Here is a 12,512-nt window from a genome sequence, read left to right as displayed (position 1 = left end):
ACTCGCACTGAAAGCAAAAAGCAAACGTGCGGAAATTCTACAGAGTTCTTTCCTAACAGAGGTAGAACAGGAAAACGGGGGATCTATAATTTATAACAATTTATAACAAAAAAGATCTTCGCTCAAACGTACAATAGTGGACCTTAAAGCTTATTGCTTTAAGGAATATTTTCAGATATCGCGAGATAAACTCTGCATCCTCTCTGTAACGCAACAATTTGATAAATTAAAAAAAATAAAGAAAGTTAAATTATTCAGACTTGATTAACGCCAGGAAGCGGGATCGCACCGTCCGTGGGAATTGACAAAAACGAAAAAAGGGACATGAGTAAAGATGAGCAATCACAGCATTCACAGCGGTGAAGCGTGATTCAGCGGTCGACGATGCACGGAGCCCGCTCGGAGCAACTTGGCCGAGCGAGAGCGGCTGAGTGTACCGCTCTTCCGGGAATCCATATTTCGCCAATCGAGTCTCTGGTTCGGCCGTAGTTCGCCTCCTCCCGCCCGACCGATTTCGTTTCATTCAGGTCGACAACGACTAGATCGAAGCATCGTCTTGCGACGTGATTACGCGATGTGTTGTACCACGGCGATTAAGTTTTTTTACGTTGCGAGAAAAATAATTGAACGATCGATCGTGCGATCAAATAATTACTTAAATATTCGTAGCCAAAATGTGTGGAAGAAGAAAGTTACGGTGAATCTATATATCATATATTTATAGTATTTAAAGTGATTAAGTGCAATGTGAAAATGAACACGAGCATCGATCAGTCGATTAAGGCGCTAATTCGAGCCTAATCTCGGCGAAGACATCTCGCCGGACTTACTTACGAAATGTAATTTTGCTGGAAACCACGTTTCGATGCCGAAATTTAGGTGAGAATGCTCAACGTTACTCGATGCGAGATGGCGACGATAAATGATCGATTCACGAAGAAAAATCGTGAATTCCTTCGTCGACGTGTGGACATTTCTCAAGATTCGGACACCGTGCATCAGATACCATCTGAAATGACGGACTCTGAATCAAATTCGGGATCGAAATCGAAATCGAAGAGGGGTAGTGATAAGAAAACACAAGTGTCCACGAGCTGCAGACAAACTCGTGCGATGCATTCGCAGGTGCATGGAATACCCAATATTGAAACCGTGGAACACAAAATCGCGTCGGAAAACGACGAGAAAAACAACGATGAAGATCCCGATAATCGTCCCGAATCTGAGCAAATTATGTTACCGTCCGGTAAATATCTAATCGCCGAACGATGTGTGAAAGTATGGGAAATCCCGATAATTTCGGATCCTCATCTTTCAGATCCGTCCAAGTGGAACTCGAGTCACATAAATGAATGGCTTATATGGTGCGGTCGGACATTCGCCATTAGATCAGGATCCATCGCAGCGATACTCCCGTCGACCGGCGAGGAATTGTTGCGATTAACGCTACAAGACTGGCAGGATATCGGCGGAACGGCAGGTAGTATCTTAGCGAAACATTTGGCTCATCTTCATCTACAAGCCACTGGCGTGCGTACTCCGAGTTTACTGCAAGAAAACGAAAATAATGAGAGAACTGGTGAGTCTAAGCTCAAAATCACTATTTTCTTATTACGGATACTATTAAAGATTATGATTAATAAGATTAATATGTCAGTAATTTTAACCCAGGTCCAAATTTACATTTAAAAGATGTTCGAAATAAATTCAGGTTTTCTGAAAAATCAAAATTTGGCTCGTTGGGCTATTTGGGTCATCGGAATAGTCCTAATAATTAAAAAAAAAAAGTTACTTTGGATAGATAAAATTATTCATATTCCATTTCTGATTCGGATTTTGGATTCTTCTAATATCTGAATTTTGATATATCAATTACTTCATCTAAAAATGACAGGCTATAGTTTAGTCTTTTAAAATTAAATAAGTCCTTAATAAATTTTAGAATATAGTTTTCAAGATCTGCCACTGTGTTATCTATTCCTCACTTACTTCTACATATAATGTACCCTTAAAACAGGTCGTAATAACATTTTTTCTCTTGGCGATAATAACATCTTCGCGTTTACGTATATTAATTGCAAACATAAATCCAAAGCGATTCACGCTATAAATCTAAATGGTAAAGCTTTTAGGAAAGCTTAATAGGCATTTGGTCTTGGACCTGTCACGATTGAATGGAGAGTGACCGGAAAAGGCTAACCGTTCCCCAAGGGCCGATTCTGGTCCAACTGGAGCTTATCTAAAGCTTTAACGATGGCGGCGATCTATTACAGATAAACGCGGTCCGGCAGGAAAGTAAATATCGGTATCGTCGAACGGATAGTTTCGCCCCAGACTTTCTTTCATCACCTCTGTCGCTCGCATGACCCGAGGGAAAAAAGCAACATATGTGCCGAAACGTCCGTACATTTTGTATAAAATCGAGGCGATTGAGTAAGAAAGCGATAACCCGAGGAATAAAAGAGAACAGCCTACCAAGATCGAGCCAAATTTCATTTCATACGAAAAGAGATTTCTACGAGGGTGGAGTGTGGTATTTAAACAAACATTTTATATAATCATGTTAGCAGTAACAAGAGTAATACAATATAGACAGTATAATACATTATATTAGAATTGGTCTCGACTGCGTAGAGTCACAATAAAGCACGAGAAAACGAGATGAAAAAAAGAAACTTAATTTCCCTTTGTCTATGCTCTATTCGCCCCTCTTTTTCGTATACGGAATACACTTTCGAGCACCATCTCCTCGGACGTAGAGGAAGAAAAGCGAAAAGTGAGAGGTACCGAACTGTGGCAGCGTAAGCCTCCGAGATATATCGTCCGTTTGAATAACGTTGCAGCTCTCTTTCTCTCTCTCTCTCTCCTTCCCTCCTTCTCTGTCTCCCTTTCTCTCTCGTTTTCAATGTGTGCGTCGGCCCATCTCGCCCCGGCAGCAGCCGTTTATTAAACGAATCAGTGTTATCGCGGTGAGAGAGTCCTCATGAATAAACCATCGAGTGTTTAGGGCAGCGGAAAGGTGGTGCCACGAGGGGTTACGAGCTTGCCGCGCGACCGCTTTTACCCCTCTTTCAGCTCTCCTCCGGGGGCAGGCTCTAACGGGCTCGGGGGTGGTAAGCTCGCCGCGGGGCGCGACTATATTGTTTTCGTGATGAGCGGCAAACGTTCTCTGGATCTTGAATGTATACGGGATAATTTTACGCGTCGCATCTCCGTCACACGTCGCTTAAACTTCTCGCCTTGTGTGTGCGGCATGCACTTTGTATCTAAGCATACATGCACACGTGTAAAATATGTGCATCCACGATATCCTCGAATGAATCCATTCGAGCCTGCCCTTCGAGCACTTTATGTCATCTTTAAGTCATAAAATTTTTCACATTCTCCCTTTCTCTCTTTCTTTCTTTTGCGTATCATAGTCGAGTTGGCGCATCTGTAATATATGAAAGTGTTGTATGTATATACGAATCTTTTTATATTGTTACAGTCCTTTGTTAAAATTCAAATTTCGCACCACGTTTCCGTATCTTTCTATTCTTGTCGATTAGTCTGAAATGCAACGTAATTCTTGGCAATGCACACCATTGTTCATTAATGTTACAGAGACTGGAAAATATAAATATCTTCTAAGCTGACTCAACTAGTATAGACAATAATAGATGCGATAATATTTAATATGAGAATCTCCATTAAAACTTCTTTTATAATTATAACATAAGCACCGACGTCTATAAAGAGCAATCACTTCAACAGAGAGTTCTGTGCTAGATCAATTTCATAAAAATGTACAAAAGGACTTTAAAATATTTTTTTGTGTTCTGTATCGGACGAAAGAGGGGCGAGCATATATTGTACACTTTTAGTTTACGTCTCCGTAAGTCAGATGAAGTAATATAAAATAATAATACGAATGTACGTAATCTATTCAAAAATTTTCCAATTCTTTTACAATAGCGCGTCCACACAATTACCACGTCTTTCTATTGTGATTAATTATCATGCTACATCGAGAGAAATTTCTTTGGGAGGCACAAGTTTCTTCGTTTTAGTGCAAAACTCATAAATCAGTATTAATGCATTGACGCGTTATCGCGATGGAGGACTCCGGATGTTTCTCCACAAATATCTCGGACCTTTTTCTCCTGACATTCTTTCGTAGACGTTTCACACAACACCTCAAGATAATACTACCGATTCACTATTTGTTAATAAGCTGCTCGTGCGTGTGTGTGTGTCATTTTAACTCAGTCATTTTAAAAATCGCAAAACACAAACAAGCTCATATACAAAAAAAGCTATACAGTACGATAACTAATCACAACAGAAAGACGCGATAAACGGGAGATTATTTATTAAGACCGCTGCTGTAATAGACAGCACCGCTTATCGCACTTATCGGCGTGACATGGCGATATATTATAAAAGTTCAGAAAATTTTTAAACAGACGACGTATATCCAAGTTTTGCAGAAATGTGATCTAAAAAGAAACGATTGCTCCGAACAAGCGCTTGAGAGACCCATTTACGAGAGAAAAAATTTCGAATAAATTTATTTAACTTTGGCCATCTCACTCGAGATCTCGAAAAGGTACTTGAGTAAATTTGGAAAGAGAAAAAGAGACGAGACAACTATAGGTAAGTACTCTAAAGCGCAGTACGTCAGAAGAGGGGGTGTAAAGGTATTCCGTTCTTACCAAGACCAAGAGTGGGGTGCGCGAAGGGCTGAAATAACCAGGGGCAAAGGTCGCTCAGTCGCTCTCTGCCCACTGACTGGCGGGGTTTTATTCCAAATGCATTTACCTTCCGTTGACGATTGATGTTGCATTGTGGCGTGCGTGGGTGTACTTGTCTGAGATGTGTAGAACGTCATCGATATCAGTGAAATGAATCTCAATTGATATTCCCTGATTTGTATCCATTATTTTGCGAGACAGTTGGTTCGCGATGAAGCTGTTCGTGCTACGTTCGCTCGTGTGACCGTCCGAGCCCCTGTAAAATTAGTTTCTATTATTATTCGGCCGACACGAGAAATCCATAACGATGCATGCTCTTTCTCTTTTCAAATCAAAAAGATGTAAAATCGCGATAAACATTAAGACTGCAAGATGATCGTCATGCTGAAAACGCAAGAAAACGAATCCTCAATGCGCGGAATAACTCTTCAGAGATGATAGGCTTGTCGTTTATCGGTTTCCGAAAGCGCACAGGATTAGGCTAAAATAGTTTAATTCGGCGCGTAATGTGGAGAATTCAGACGCATCCTTTACATCTTCAGCAGGATACCAGATTGCACCCTTCGGCCGCTGCGATTTTTTATAATGGTAAATTCAGAAAGACAAGAAATTAAATTTTTGAAAATACTGTCGCAAGCATATCATCCTCGTCGCTCTGTATTTACGGGTAACGTTGCAACGCGTTCAATGCAGAAAAAAAAATCATTTGCGCGTAACGAATACAATATATAGCTATTAAGACAGTATAAAAAATAGAATATTATATATAATAAAACTTTAGTGTAGAGAAAGGATATTGGAATAATTGCTCGGGTTCTCATATACTCTCGTAAGAAAAGATATTGAAATAATTGCTCGGGTTCTCATATACTCTCGTAAGAAAATCTAAACCGATAATTATCGTAAATCTTTCTCGGATCTTGTAAACATGACGGAATATTTACGTGGACAATACGGAAATACAGGATAAAAATCCGTGTCAGTCAGAACGAGAAGACAAGTGTACTGGGGAAAGCCGGCGATCCATCGTTCTGTCTCTCACGGTCTAAACGACTCGATCTCAAGAATGCCTCGAGAACGGGGTTTGGTGCATGCGTGTTCCGTTTTCTGCTCGCAGATAGGTTCAGCCTCCTACAACGGACTTGCTCGCTGATTGGATCAACGGCTGGAGCCAGTGCCTCGGGGGCGGTCGGAGGCGGACAGGTTCAGCTCTGGCAATTCCTGCTGGAACTGCTCTCGGATTCGTCTAACTCGTCCTGTATCGCGTGGGAGGGCTCGAACGGGGAATTCAAGCTCACCGATCCGGACGAGGTCGCGCGTCGTTGGGGCGAGCGCAAGAGCAAGCCTAACATGAATTACGACAAGCTGTCACGCGCGTTGAGGTAATTGCATAAACAGATATATGACACAATCGTACATATCATATCGTTCACCTGTCTTTCCTCTTCCACATATCTCATAGATCTCATCTTCACCAGACCTCTCTCAAGATTCTTGTAGATTCAAAAATTTTGACCGCTTTGAAACGTGCTTTCCCATATGCTACGCAGCGCTGTTAAGAAAGAACATTGTTATTTCGCAGATATTACTACGACAAGAATATAATGACGAAAGTTCATGGTAAACGTTACGCTTACAAGTTCGATTTTCACGGTTTGAGAATGGCTTGTCAGTCCCAAGCCGGCATCATGTTGGAAGCGTCAACGTCGTCGCGTGTAACAAATACGAGCTGTCATCCTCATCATCAGACTCATCGCTTATATCCAGTGGGATCTGCTCAGCACTCCGTATCGTCCTCATTACAAACGGAACCGTCGCCTTCCAATCAACAGCAGCCGCCGCCACCACTGCCACCACCGCACTATTGGTCATATCGATATTCACCACCGAAATAACATTGTCTTCAATCATTGTTAGATATAAGATTATGTTGGCCGATGTCAACTTGAGTGGATGATAGCTCTTTTGATTCCTTCCTAGATATATTATATAAGATTTTTATTGCCTGAAAGACAATAGAAATCTTACAAAAAATATTCACAATTGAGCAATGAACATAAATACCGTTATAATGAGATCAAAGATGACAAAAATATTAACCAGTAATGATTGACAGTGATATCAACGATTCGAATCTAATCATTTCTAGCTGAGAAATGTTAGAATGATACGATTAGCAATCAACACGTCATAGGGACAAACTGTACATATATAATGACTATTGATGATAATAGTATACTAACGTGAAATATTTCAGCCGTTTAAAGTGTGGCAATCATTGGGATTCCCTCCGTATTCTTTCACAATCATGCTCCGAGATGTGCGAACCTGTAAATATACATACACGAAGCAATACAGCACATTCTTATTTCCTCGTTATCACGACTACTACTCTTGTAGGATCTACTATACCTTAGTAGATTCTATACTAACTCGTTATTAACTATAATACTTTTATAGAATCGTATACTCGCAATGTATATTTTGTAAACACGACTTTCTATCTAATAAATATAATGTAGAAAATAAAAGTCTCTCACATTGTGTAAACCGATTAAAAATAAAGACGTCGAGGCATCGCTAGTTTGACTGCTCGTAGAAATGGTAAACAAAACGTATATGTCATCTGGCCTGGCGCAAATCTCAATTCGACTCCCTGCGATTATCTACGCTGCAAATAATCACTTATGATTACGCAATCGCGAGAAGGCATGCCGTAAGCAACGAAGCAATTCTAAACGGCGCTAAATTGTGATTAATAATACCGTTTTGGAGGATGCAATTTGGCTCGACGCGATCCGAAATATTCGTGTGTTTATCACCGTTGGCGCGAACACGTAACTCTAAAGACCGTCGATAGAAAGCGCGACACGCTTTCGACAGTTTCGACCAATCGTCGGTAACTTTACCATCTCGGGCCGGATGCCGTAGATGTCTCCACGTGCCAACATGTCGGCCAGTCGAAAACGCGCGTGGCGTCGCTCGTGGTAGCGCATGCTCAGATCCCCCGGTGCCCGATAACTCCTCTTCGCTCTGCCAGAAAAGGTAAACCGGACCACGCTGGACGCTAGCGATTAAAATCCATTCGTTACGTTACGATCGTCACGTATCTTGCCCGCGAAAACGCGGGAATGTGTTTCCTAGAGCGAGAATAATAACGTCTCATATTTATTTCCAGCTCTTCGGCTCGCTCAAACATGTCTGACGTGGAAAAGTGAGTATACTACAGTGCCTTCAGCTTCTCCTTGCCTTCCCCGTTTGTTGCGCGACTAGATTTGGTAGATTAACGAAATCACGAGTGCACAGAGCTGCACGGACTCGCAGGAAATGTTTAGTAACAGGGAAAAAAGTTTTTCACGTGTAGTAAATGCACTTACATTGTATAATAATTGGGTAAACTTTCATTATTGAGAAATATCAATAGAAAAATTTTTCAAGCATGTAAAAAAATATATGCATAGTCTATGACAGCTAACAAATGGGGATAATAAAACGATATATGTATATTCATGTATTGATAAAACGAGCTTTGAATAATATTGTCACATTCAATATAAAATTATTTATTTATAGCGACGATGTGCCATCCGCGATGACAGCGGGTGGTAATATGGACGTTAATACTGCGCTGCAAGAAGTTCTAAAGAACTCTCTTATTCACGACGGCGTTGTGCATGGGCTCCATGAAGCTGCTAAAGCTTTAGACAAGTAAGTTACAGAAATATGAAGATCGATTATAATAGAATTATAATTAGATGTATGTATGGTGGGAAACAGAAGCTTTTTCCTTTGAAATGAATCTGATTGATACATCCTGTTGTTTGCACCTTTCTGCTCTAACACATAAGACAAATATGTCATAAATGTTAAAAACCAATCGTTTTAATGATGGGTCTTTTGTATTCCAGGAGGCAAGCCATGCTCTGCATCTTGGCAGATAATTGCGACGAACCGATGTACAAGAAATTGGTTCAAGCATTATGCAATGAACATCAAATTCCGCTGATAAAAGTAGACAATAACAAAAAGTTAGGTGAATGGGCTGGCTTGTGTAAAATTGATAGCGCAGGCAAAGCGCGCAAAGTTGTTGGCTGCTCGTGCGTCGTCATAAAGGTAGGCTATATTAGAACTTTAAAACTTTTTTGTTCTCTTTTCTCGTAAAATTTGTTGTAATTAACAGCATATTATAGAGATAATTATAAAACATATCGCACATATGATGATAATTGGGCTCCCTCTACTGAGTAGAACCCATAAAATAAACAGACCATGCTGTTATTATGCCTTGCTGATATAGTTTTTGTTAACGTTTTCTTCTCTGTCATTGTTATTCCATTATTGAGTAAGCGTTCATTGCTTTTAGGATTTTGGTGAAGACACACCAGCTAAGGACGTTCTAATGGAATATCTTAAACAAAGCGCTGTACATTAACATCTTTTAATAAAATATTTGACATAAACTAAAATATGATACATTTGTTTCTGAAATTTCTTTCTTAGAATTTCCGTTAAGATATATAAGTATAAAGATTGCAACTATTTTTTTCCTAATAAATTTCAAAATGCGCAAAAATTGAGATTATCCTCACTGAAAAGTGTTGCAACCTTTATGTCCATGATTATAATATTACATAATTTAAAAGAGAACATATAAAGAGATATATTTTATATTGATGAATACATATATTCTTAGTAGTTGACTATGTTATCACTGTTTAGTTTCCGTTGTCATATTGCAAATATTCTTGTGATTTTCCCAATCTTTCACTTGACATTCTCTACAATAAAAAGAATTATCAACACTATGTTACTCTTGAATGCGTTTAACGTAACTTCTTAGTAAATCCTCAAAGTATTTCTCATATACCTGCTGCAATACCAAGCTTCCTTGCATCTGGAACATCGTTTCTTAGACGGTTCTTGACATAACGAACACTTTTTCGCTTCTATACGATCTAACTTCTCCAAATCGTAGACGTCGCTTAAAATTTGCGCAGCATCTTTGATGTAACTCGTATCTGTTGTAAATAGGTATTTGGACTGATGCCTAGCCAATTTCTTCCACTTTTTATGATATTTTTCCAAAATAGTTGACTTTATCTATATTTAATGTATTTAATCTTGTACAATTGATAATCACACACACACAACGAAAGAATAAGAAATAACGAATGTACCTGCGGTATAACTTCCACACGAACCGGGCAGGTTGAGTCTGAGGATGGCATCGCCGGCGATATGTTTAAGTAGGATAACCATCTCTTAAGTTCTATTAAAGGAGCGATTTGATCGAGTACATCTTCATGCAAATGTCTTTGCAACTAAGACATAGAATTAAAAATTCTACTTAAAATCGTAAATTATATTTATGATATAATTATCGACATGAGTATCGAGATGATAATTAGTACCTTCGATAGCTGGGACAACCTGTGCTCTGTGATTTCATAGTACGGAGAACATTTCGGATTAAGAAGTAATTCTCGCAAACCGAACCATACCTGTCCCTCTCTCTTATTTATTTTTCCAATTTCATTCGCCTTAATTTTCCTCCAGCTGGCTTCATACGTCATCGCCTCACCTGCACGAAGATTAATGACAACTCAGCTATTTATCGTCATATTTCGTTAGGACACGCTATAAACGGAAAATGGATGTTATTACCATCCTCATTTTGTTTCTTCCACGGTTGACTTTCTATCAGCTGCGCCAACAAGTACGGAATGTCGTGGATCGCCAGCATACGCGAAACTGCGCAAAGGGGTAAGCTATCCAAAATTTCAATTAGATAGTGAAGAATCGAGATACACCGCATCCCAATGTCGAACTCGAATGCCTTCTGCTTCTCCACTATTTCTTCCAAACAAGAACTGGCGGAAAGTATGCGTGATCAACAAATTCGGTATTCATAAAAATTTTTAATGTACACTGTAATATGTGCATAAATAATACAAATACGCATCTCTGCCAAGTTGATTTTACAATCTGCTGTATCTGCAGTTAAAACAGAATAGTATCTTACTTGGCGTCTTTGATTTCAGATTTCTCATATATGTCTATGGTTTTTCCATCAAGGAGCGTCGTTACACGTTGAACGGTGTAATCGATGAGATCGATCACCATGTCGTCCACCGTTTGCGCACCTTCGCAATGAAATAATATATTTTCCAATAACGAAACCACGATAACTTCGTGATAAAGTACACTGTACAACATGAATGTATTTGTCGGCTCGTCATTGAGATCAATCAGAAGCGGAAACACCTTATGCTTCCATATGTCGATTTGTATAGCTTCGTAGACAAGAATAGGAATCTAAAAACAGCTCGATTCAAAGAACTGATATCGTAACAGAGATAATTGTGCTGAAATATAATTTCCCGTGATTTGCTTACATAGAAAGCAATTATAATTATTCTTTCTACGTATTATAATTATATGTTATTAAGTATTATTAAATTTATAACTATTAAAAATTGTATTTCGGCACATTTATCTCTCTTTTCCTTCTGCTTGCGATGTATATATGCAAATATTGCTTCACTCGTTGTATTTTACAAATCGTTGCTCCTAATTATTTACTTTCTTTAACGAGGTAAACCATTCCATGACGCTCTCCTCGCGCAGTCCAGTTATCTCAAGCACACTCTGCTGGTTTAGCAACGCCAGTTTCTTATGGAACTCCAGCCAGCTGAAAGATACTCGTACGTTTTCACATTGATTTCTAAATTGTACCGAATGACAAGAAAATATGCGAAAATGCGAATTTACTTTTTGGTACCGATGTTCTCCAAGTCTGAAACATTCAAGCTTTGCACGAAGGCTTCGATTTCCCACGGCGGTATTATGTATTCCATCTGATCTGCCATTCTTTCGGGAAGAGAGAACGGCTTTCTCGAATATCCCCGCGTTTAGATTTTTCAGAATAATTAACGTTCTCTCCGTTTACTAATATCTCGCGCGCAAAAAATAAGTAAGTCTTCTCACGCGTGCAAGAGTACGTTTGATCAATAAATCGTATCCATGTATTTTTATGCAGAAATTGTATATCTATTTTGTCTGCAACTTCGCGGCAGTGATGCGAAACACAAATAAGGTAAAAATGAGAAAAAGATATCCTGTCTCGAGCTAAGGTCAAAAAGCGCGTAACATTATTTTGTTTTTATATTATATAAATACATAAATATTTACAACGTGTAATAATGTCTACTCGGAGGGGGGGGGGGTCCTGTCCCCCGGGGTATTTCTCTGTAAATAAATAATATACGTGTAATTTTATTATTTCAATTTGTATCACGAATTTTATTTATGTGGTTTTTTATTGCTTTAACATTTTTTTAATTTCGTGCTACATTTGAGGCTAATATTTGATTGGCTGCTCCGTATTCGGTCGTCGTTAACAACCTCTGCGATAAACTCAAGTAGTTAGCTGATTTTAATTTAAAAAAATAAAGATATATAATAATATAAAAAAACTAAAAAGTTGTTAAATACACATACACAATATATTCATTACATGTATTAAATCTTTCATTTATTTGTATTTATTTTACCATTATTATAATTTTCTTAGGACCTACGATTCTCTCCTCATAACAAAACGCGCCGTAATGGAATGGACACGTAAAACTAATTGCGTTGTGAATTATTATCTTGTGTAAACCGAAATAATTACATACATTTTACTTCGCTGACGTTTGAAAATTTTTAACTTGTTTCTTTAACTAGCTCCTGTTGCAGAGCTTACAGCTGATTCGATAATAACAGTAATTCCTCGAT

At 38.8% G+C, this 12,512-nt stretch overlaps 3 protein-coding genes across 4 annotated transcripts in view; 2 read left to right on the top strand and 1 right to left on the bottom strand.

Moving 5' to 3' along the window:
- Positions 1 to 9,199, top strand: part of Rps12 (ribosomal protein S12) — a 224,029-nt gene extending 214,830 nt beyond the window's left edge. For both annotated transcript variants that reach the window (XM_071788650.1, XM_071788649.1), the window contains exons 2-5: positions 7,917 to 7,947; positions 8,307 to 8,441; positions 8,642 to 8,846; positions 9,097 to 9,199. In XM_071788650.1, the coding sequence (XP_071644751.1) occupies positions 7,931 to 7,947; positions 8,307 to 8,441; positions 8,642 to 8,846; positions 9,097 to 9,165 (426 nt within the window). In that variant the 5' untranslated portion in view covers positions 7,917 to 7,930 and the 3' untranslated portion in view covers positions 9,166 to 9,199. The remainder of the gene's footprint in view (positions 1 to 7,916; positions 7,948 to 8,306; positions 8,442 to 8,641; positions 8,847 to 9,096) is intronic.
- On the top strand, positions 978 to 7,534 carry LOC139819425 (DNA-binding protein D-ETS-6; the record flags this gene model as incomplete). Its single annotated transcript, XM_071788740.1, is given in 4 exon segments — positions 978 to 1,007; positions 1,009 to 1,579; positions 5,851 to 6,115; positions 6,316 to 7,534. Coding segments are annotated over 4 exon segments (1,179 nt in total), but the record flags the coding sequence as incomplete, so codon positions are not given.
- Positions 9,200 to 9,368: 169 nt separating the features above from the next.
- Positions 9,369 to 11,640, bottom strand: Zmynd10 (zinc finger MYND-type containing 10). The gene is made up of 8 exons (XM_071788640.1): positions 11,505 to 11,640; positions 11,316 to 11,424; positions 10,756 to 11,048; positions 10,398 to 10,603; positions 10,145 to 10,314; positions 9,911 to 10,054; positions 9,601 to 9,833; positions 9,369 to 9,511 (listed from the first exon to the last, which is right to left on the bottom strand). The coding sequence occupies exons 1-8, from the start codon at positions 11,600 to 11,602 to the stop codon at positions 9,442 to 9,444; spliced, it is 1,323 nt and encodes a 440-aa protein (XP_071644741.1). The 5' UTR covers positions 11,603 to 11,640; the 3' UTR covers positions 9,369 to 9,441.
- Between the last annotated feature and the right edge of the window lie 872 nt (positions 11,641 to 12,512).

Source organism: Temnothorax longispinosus, chromosome 9 (assembly GCF_030848805.1).
Source record: "Temnothorax longispinosus isolate EJ_2023e chromosome 9, Tlon_JGU_v1, whole genome shotgun sequence".
Taxonomy (NCBI): domain Eukaryota; kingdom Metazoa; phylum Arthropoda; class Insecta; order Hymenoptera; family Formicidae; genus Temnothorax; species Temnothorax longispinosus.
Note: the sequence above shows the minus strand (reverse complement) of the source record. Positions and strands in the feature narration are given on the sequence as shown.

What these genes read in the sequence shown, in the direction of transcription:
- Zmynd10 (XM_071788640.1), bottom strand. Translation starts at nt 11,602, where the DNA reads ATGGCAGATCAGATGGAATACATAATACCGCCGTGGGAAATCGAAGCC. An exon ending in GGTTTACCTCGTTAAAGAAA is followed by an intron (nt 11,049 to 11,315) that starts GTAAATAATTAG and finishes AGCTGTTTTTAG; the next exon opens with ATTCCTATTCTTGTCTACGA. An exon ending in GGTTGTCCCAGCTATCGAAG is followed by an intron (nt 10,055 to 10,144) that starts GTACTAATTATC and finishes TCTATGTCTTAG; the next exon opens with TTGCAAAGACATTTGCATGA.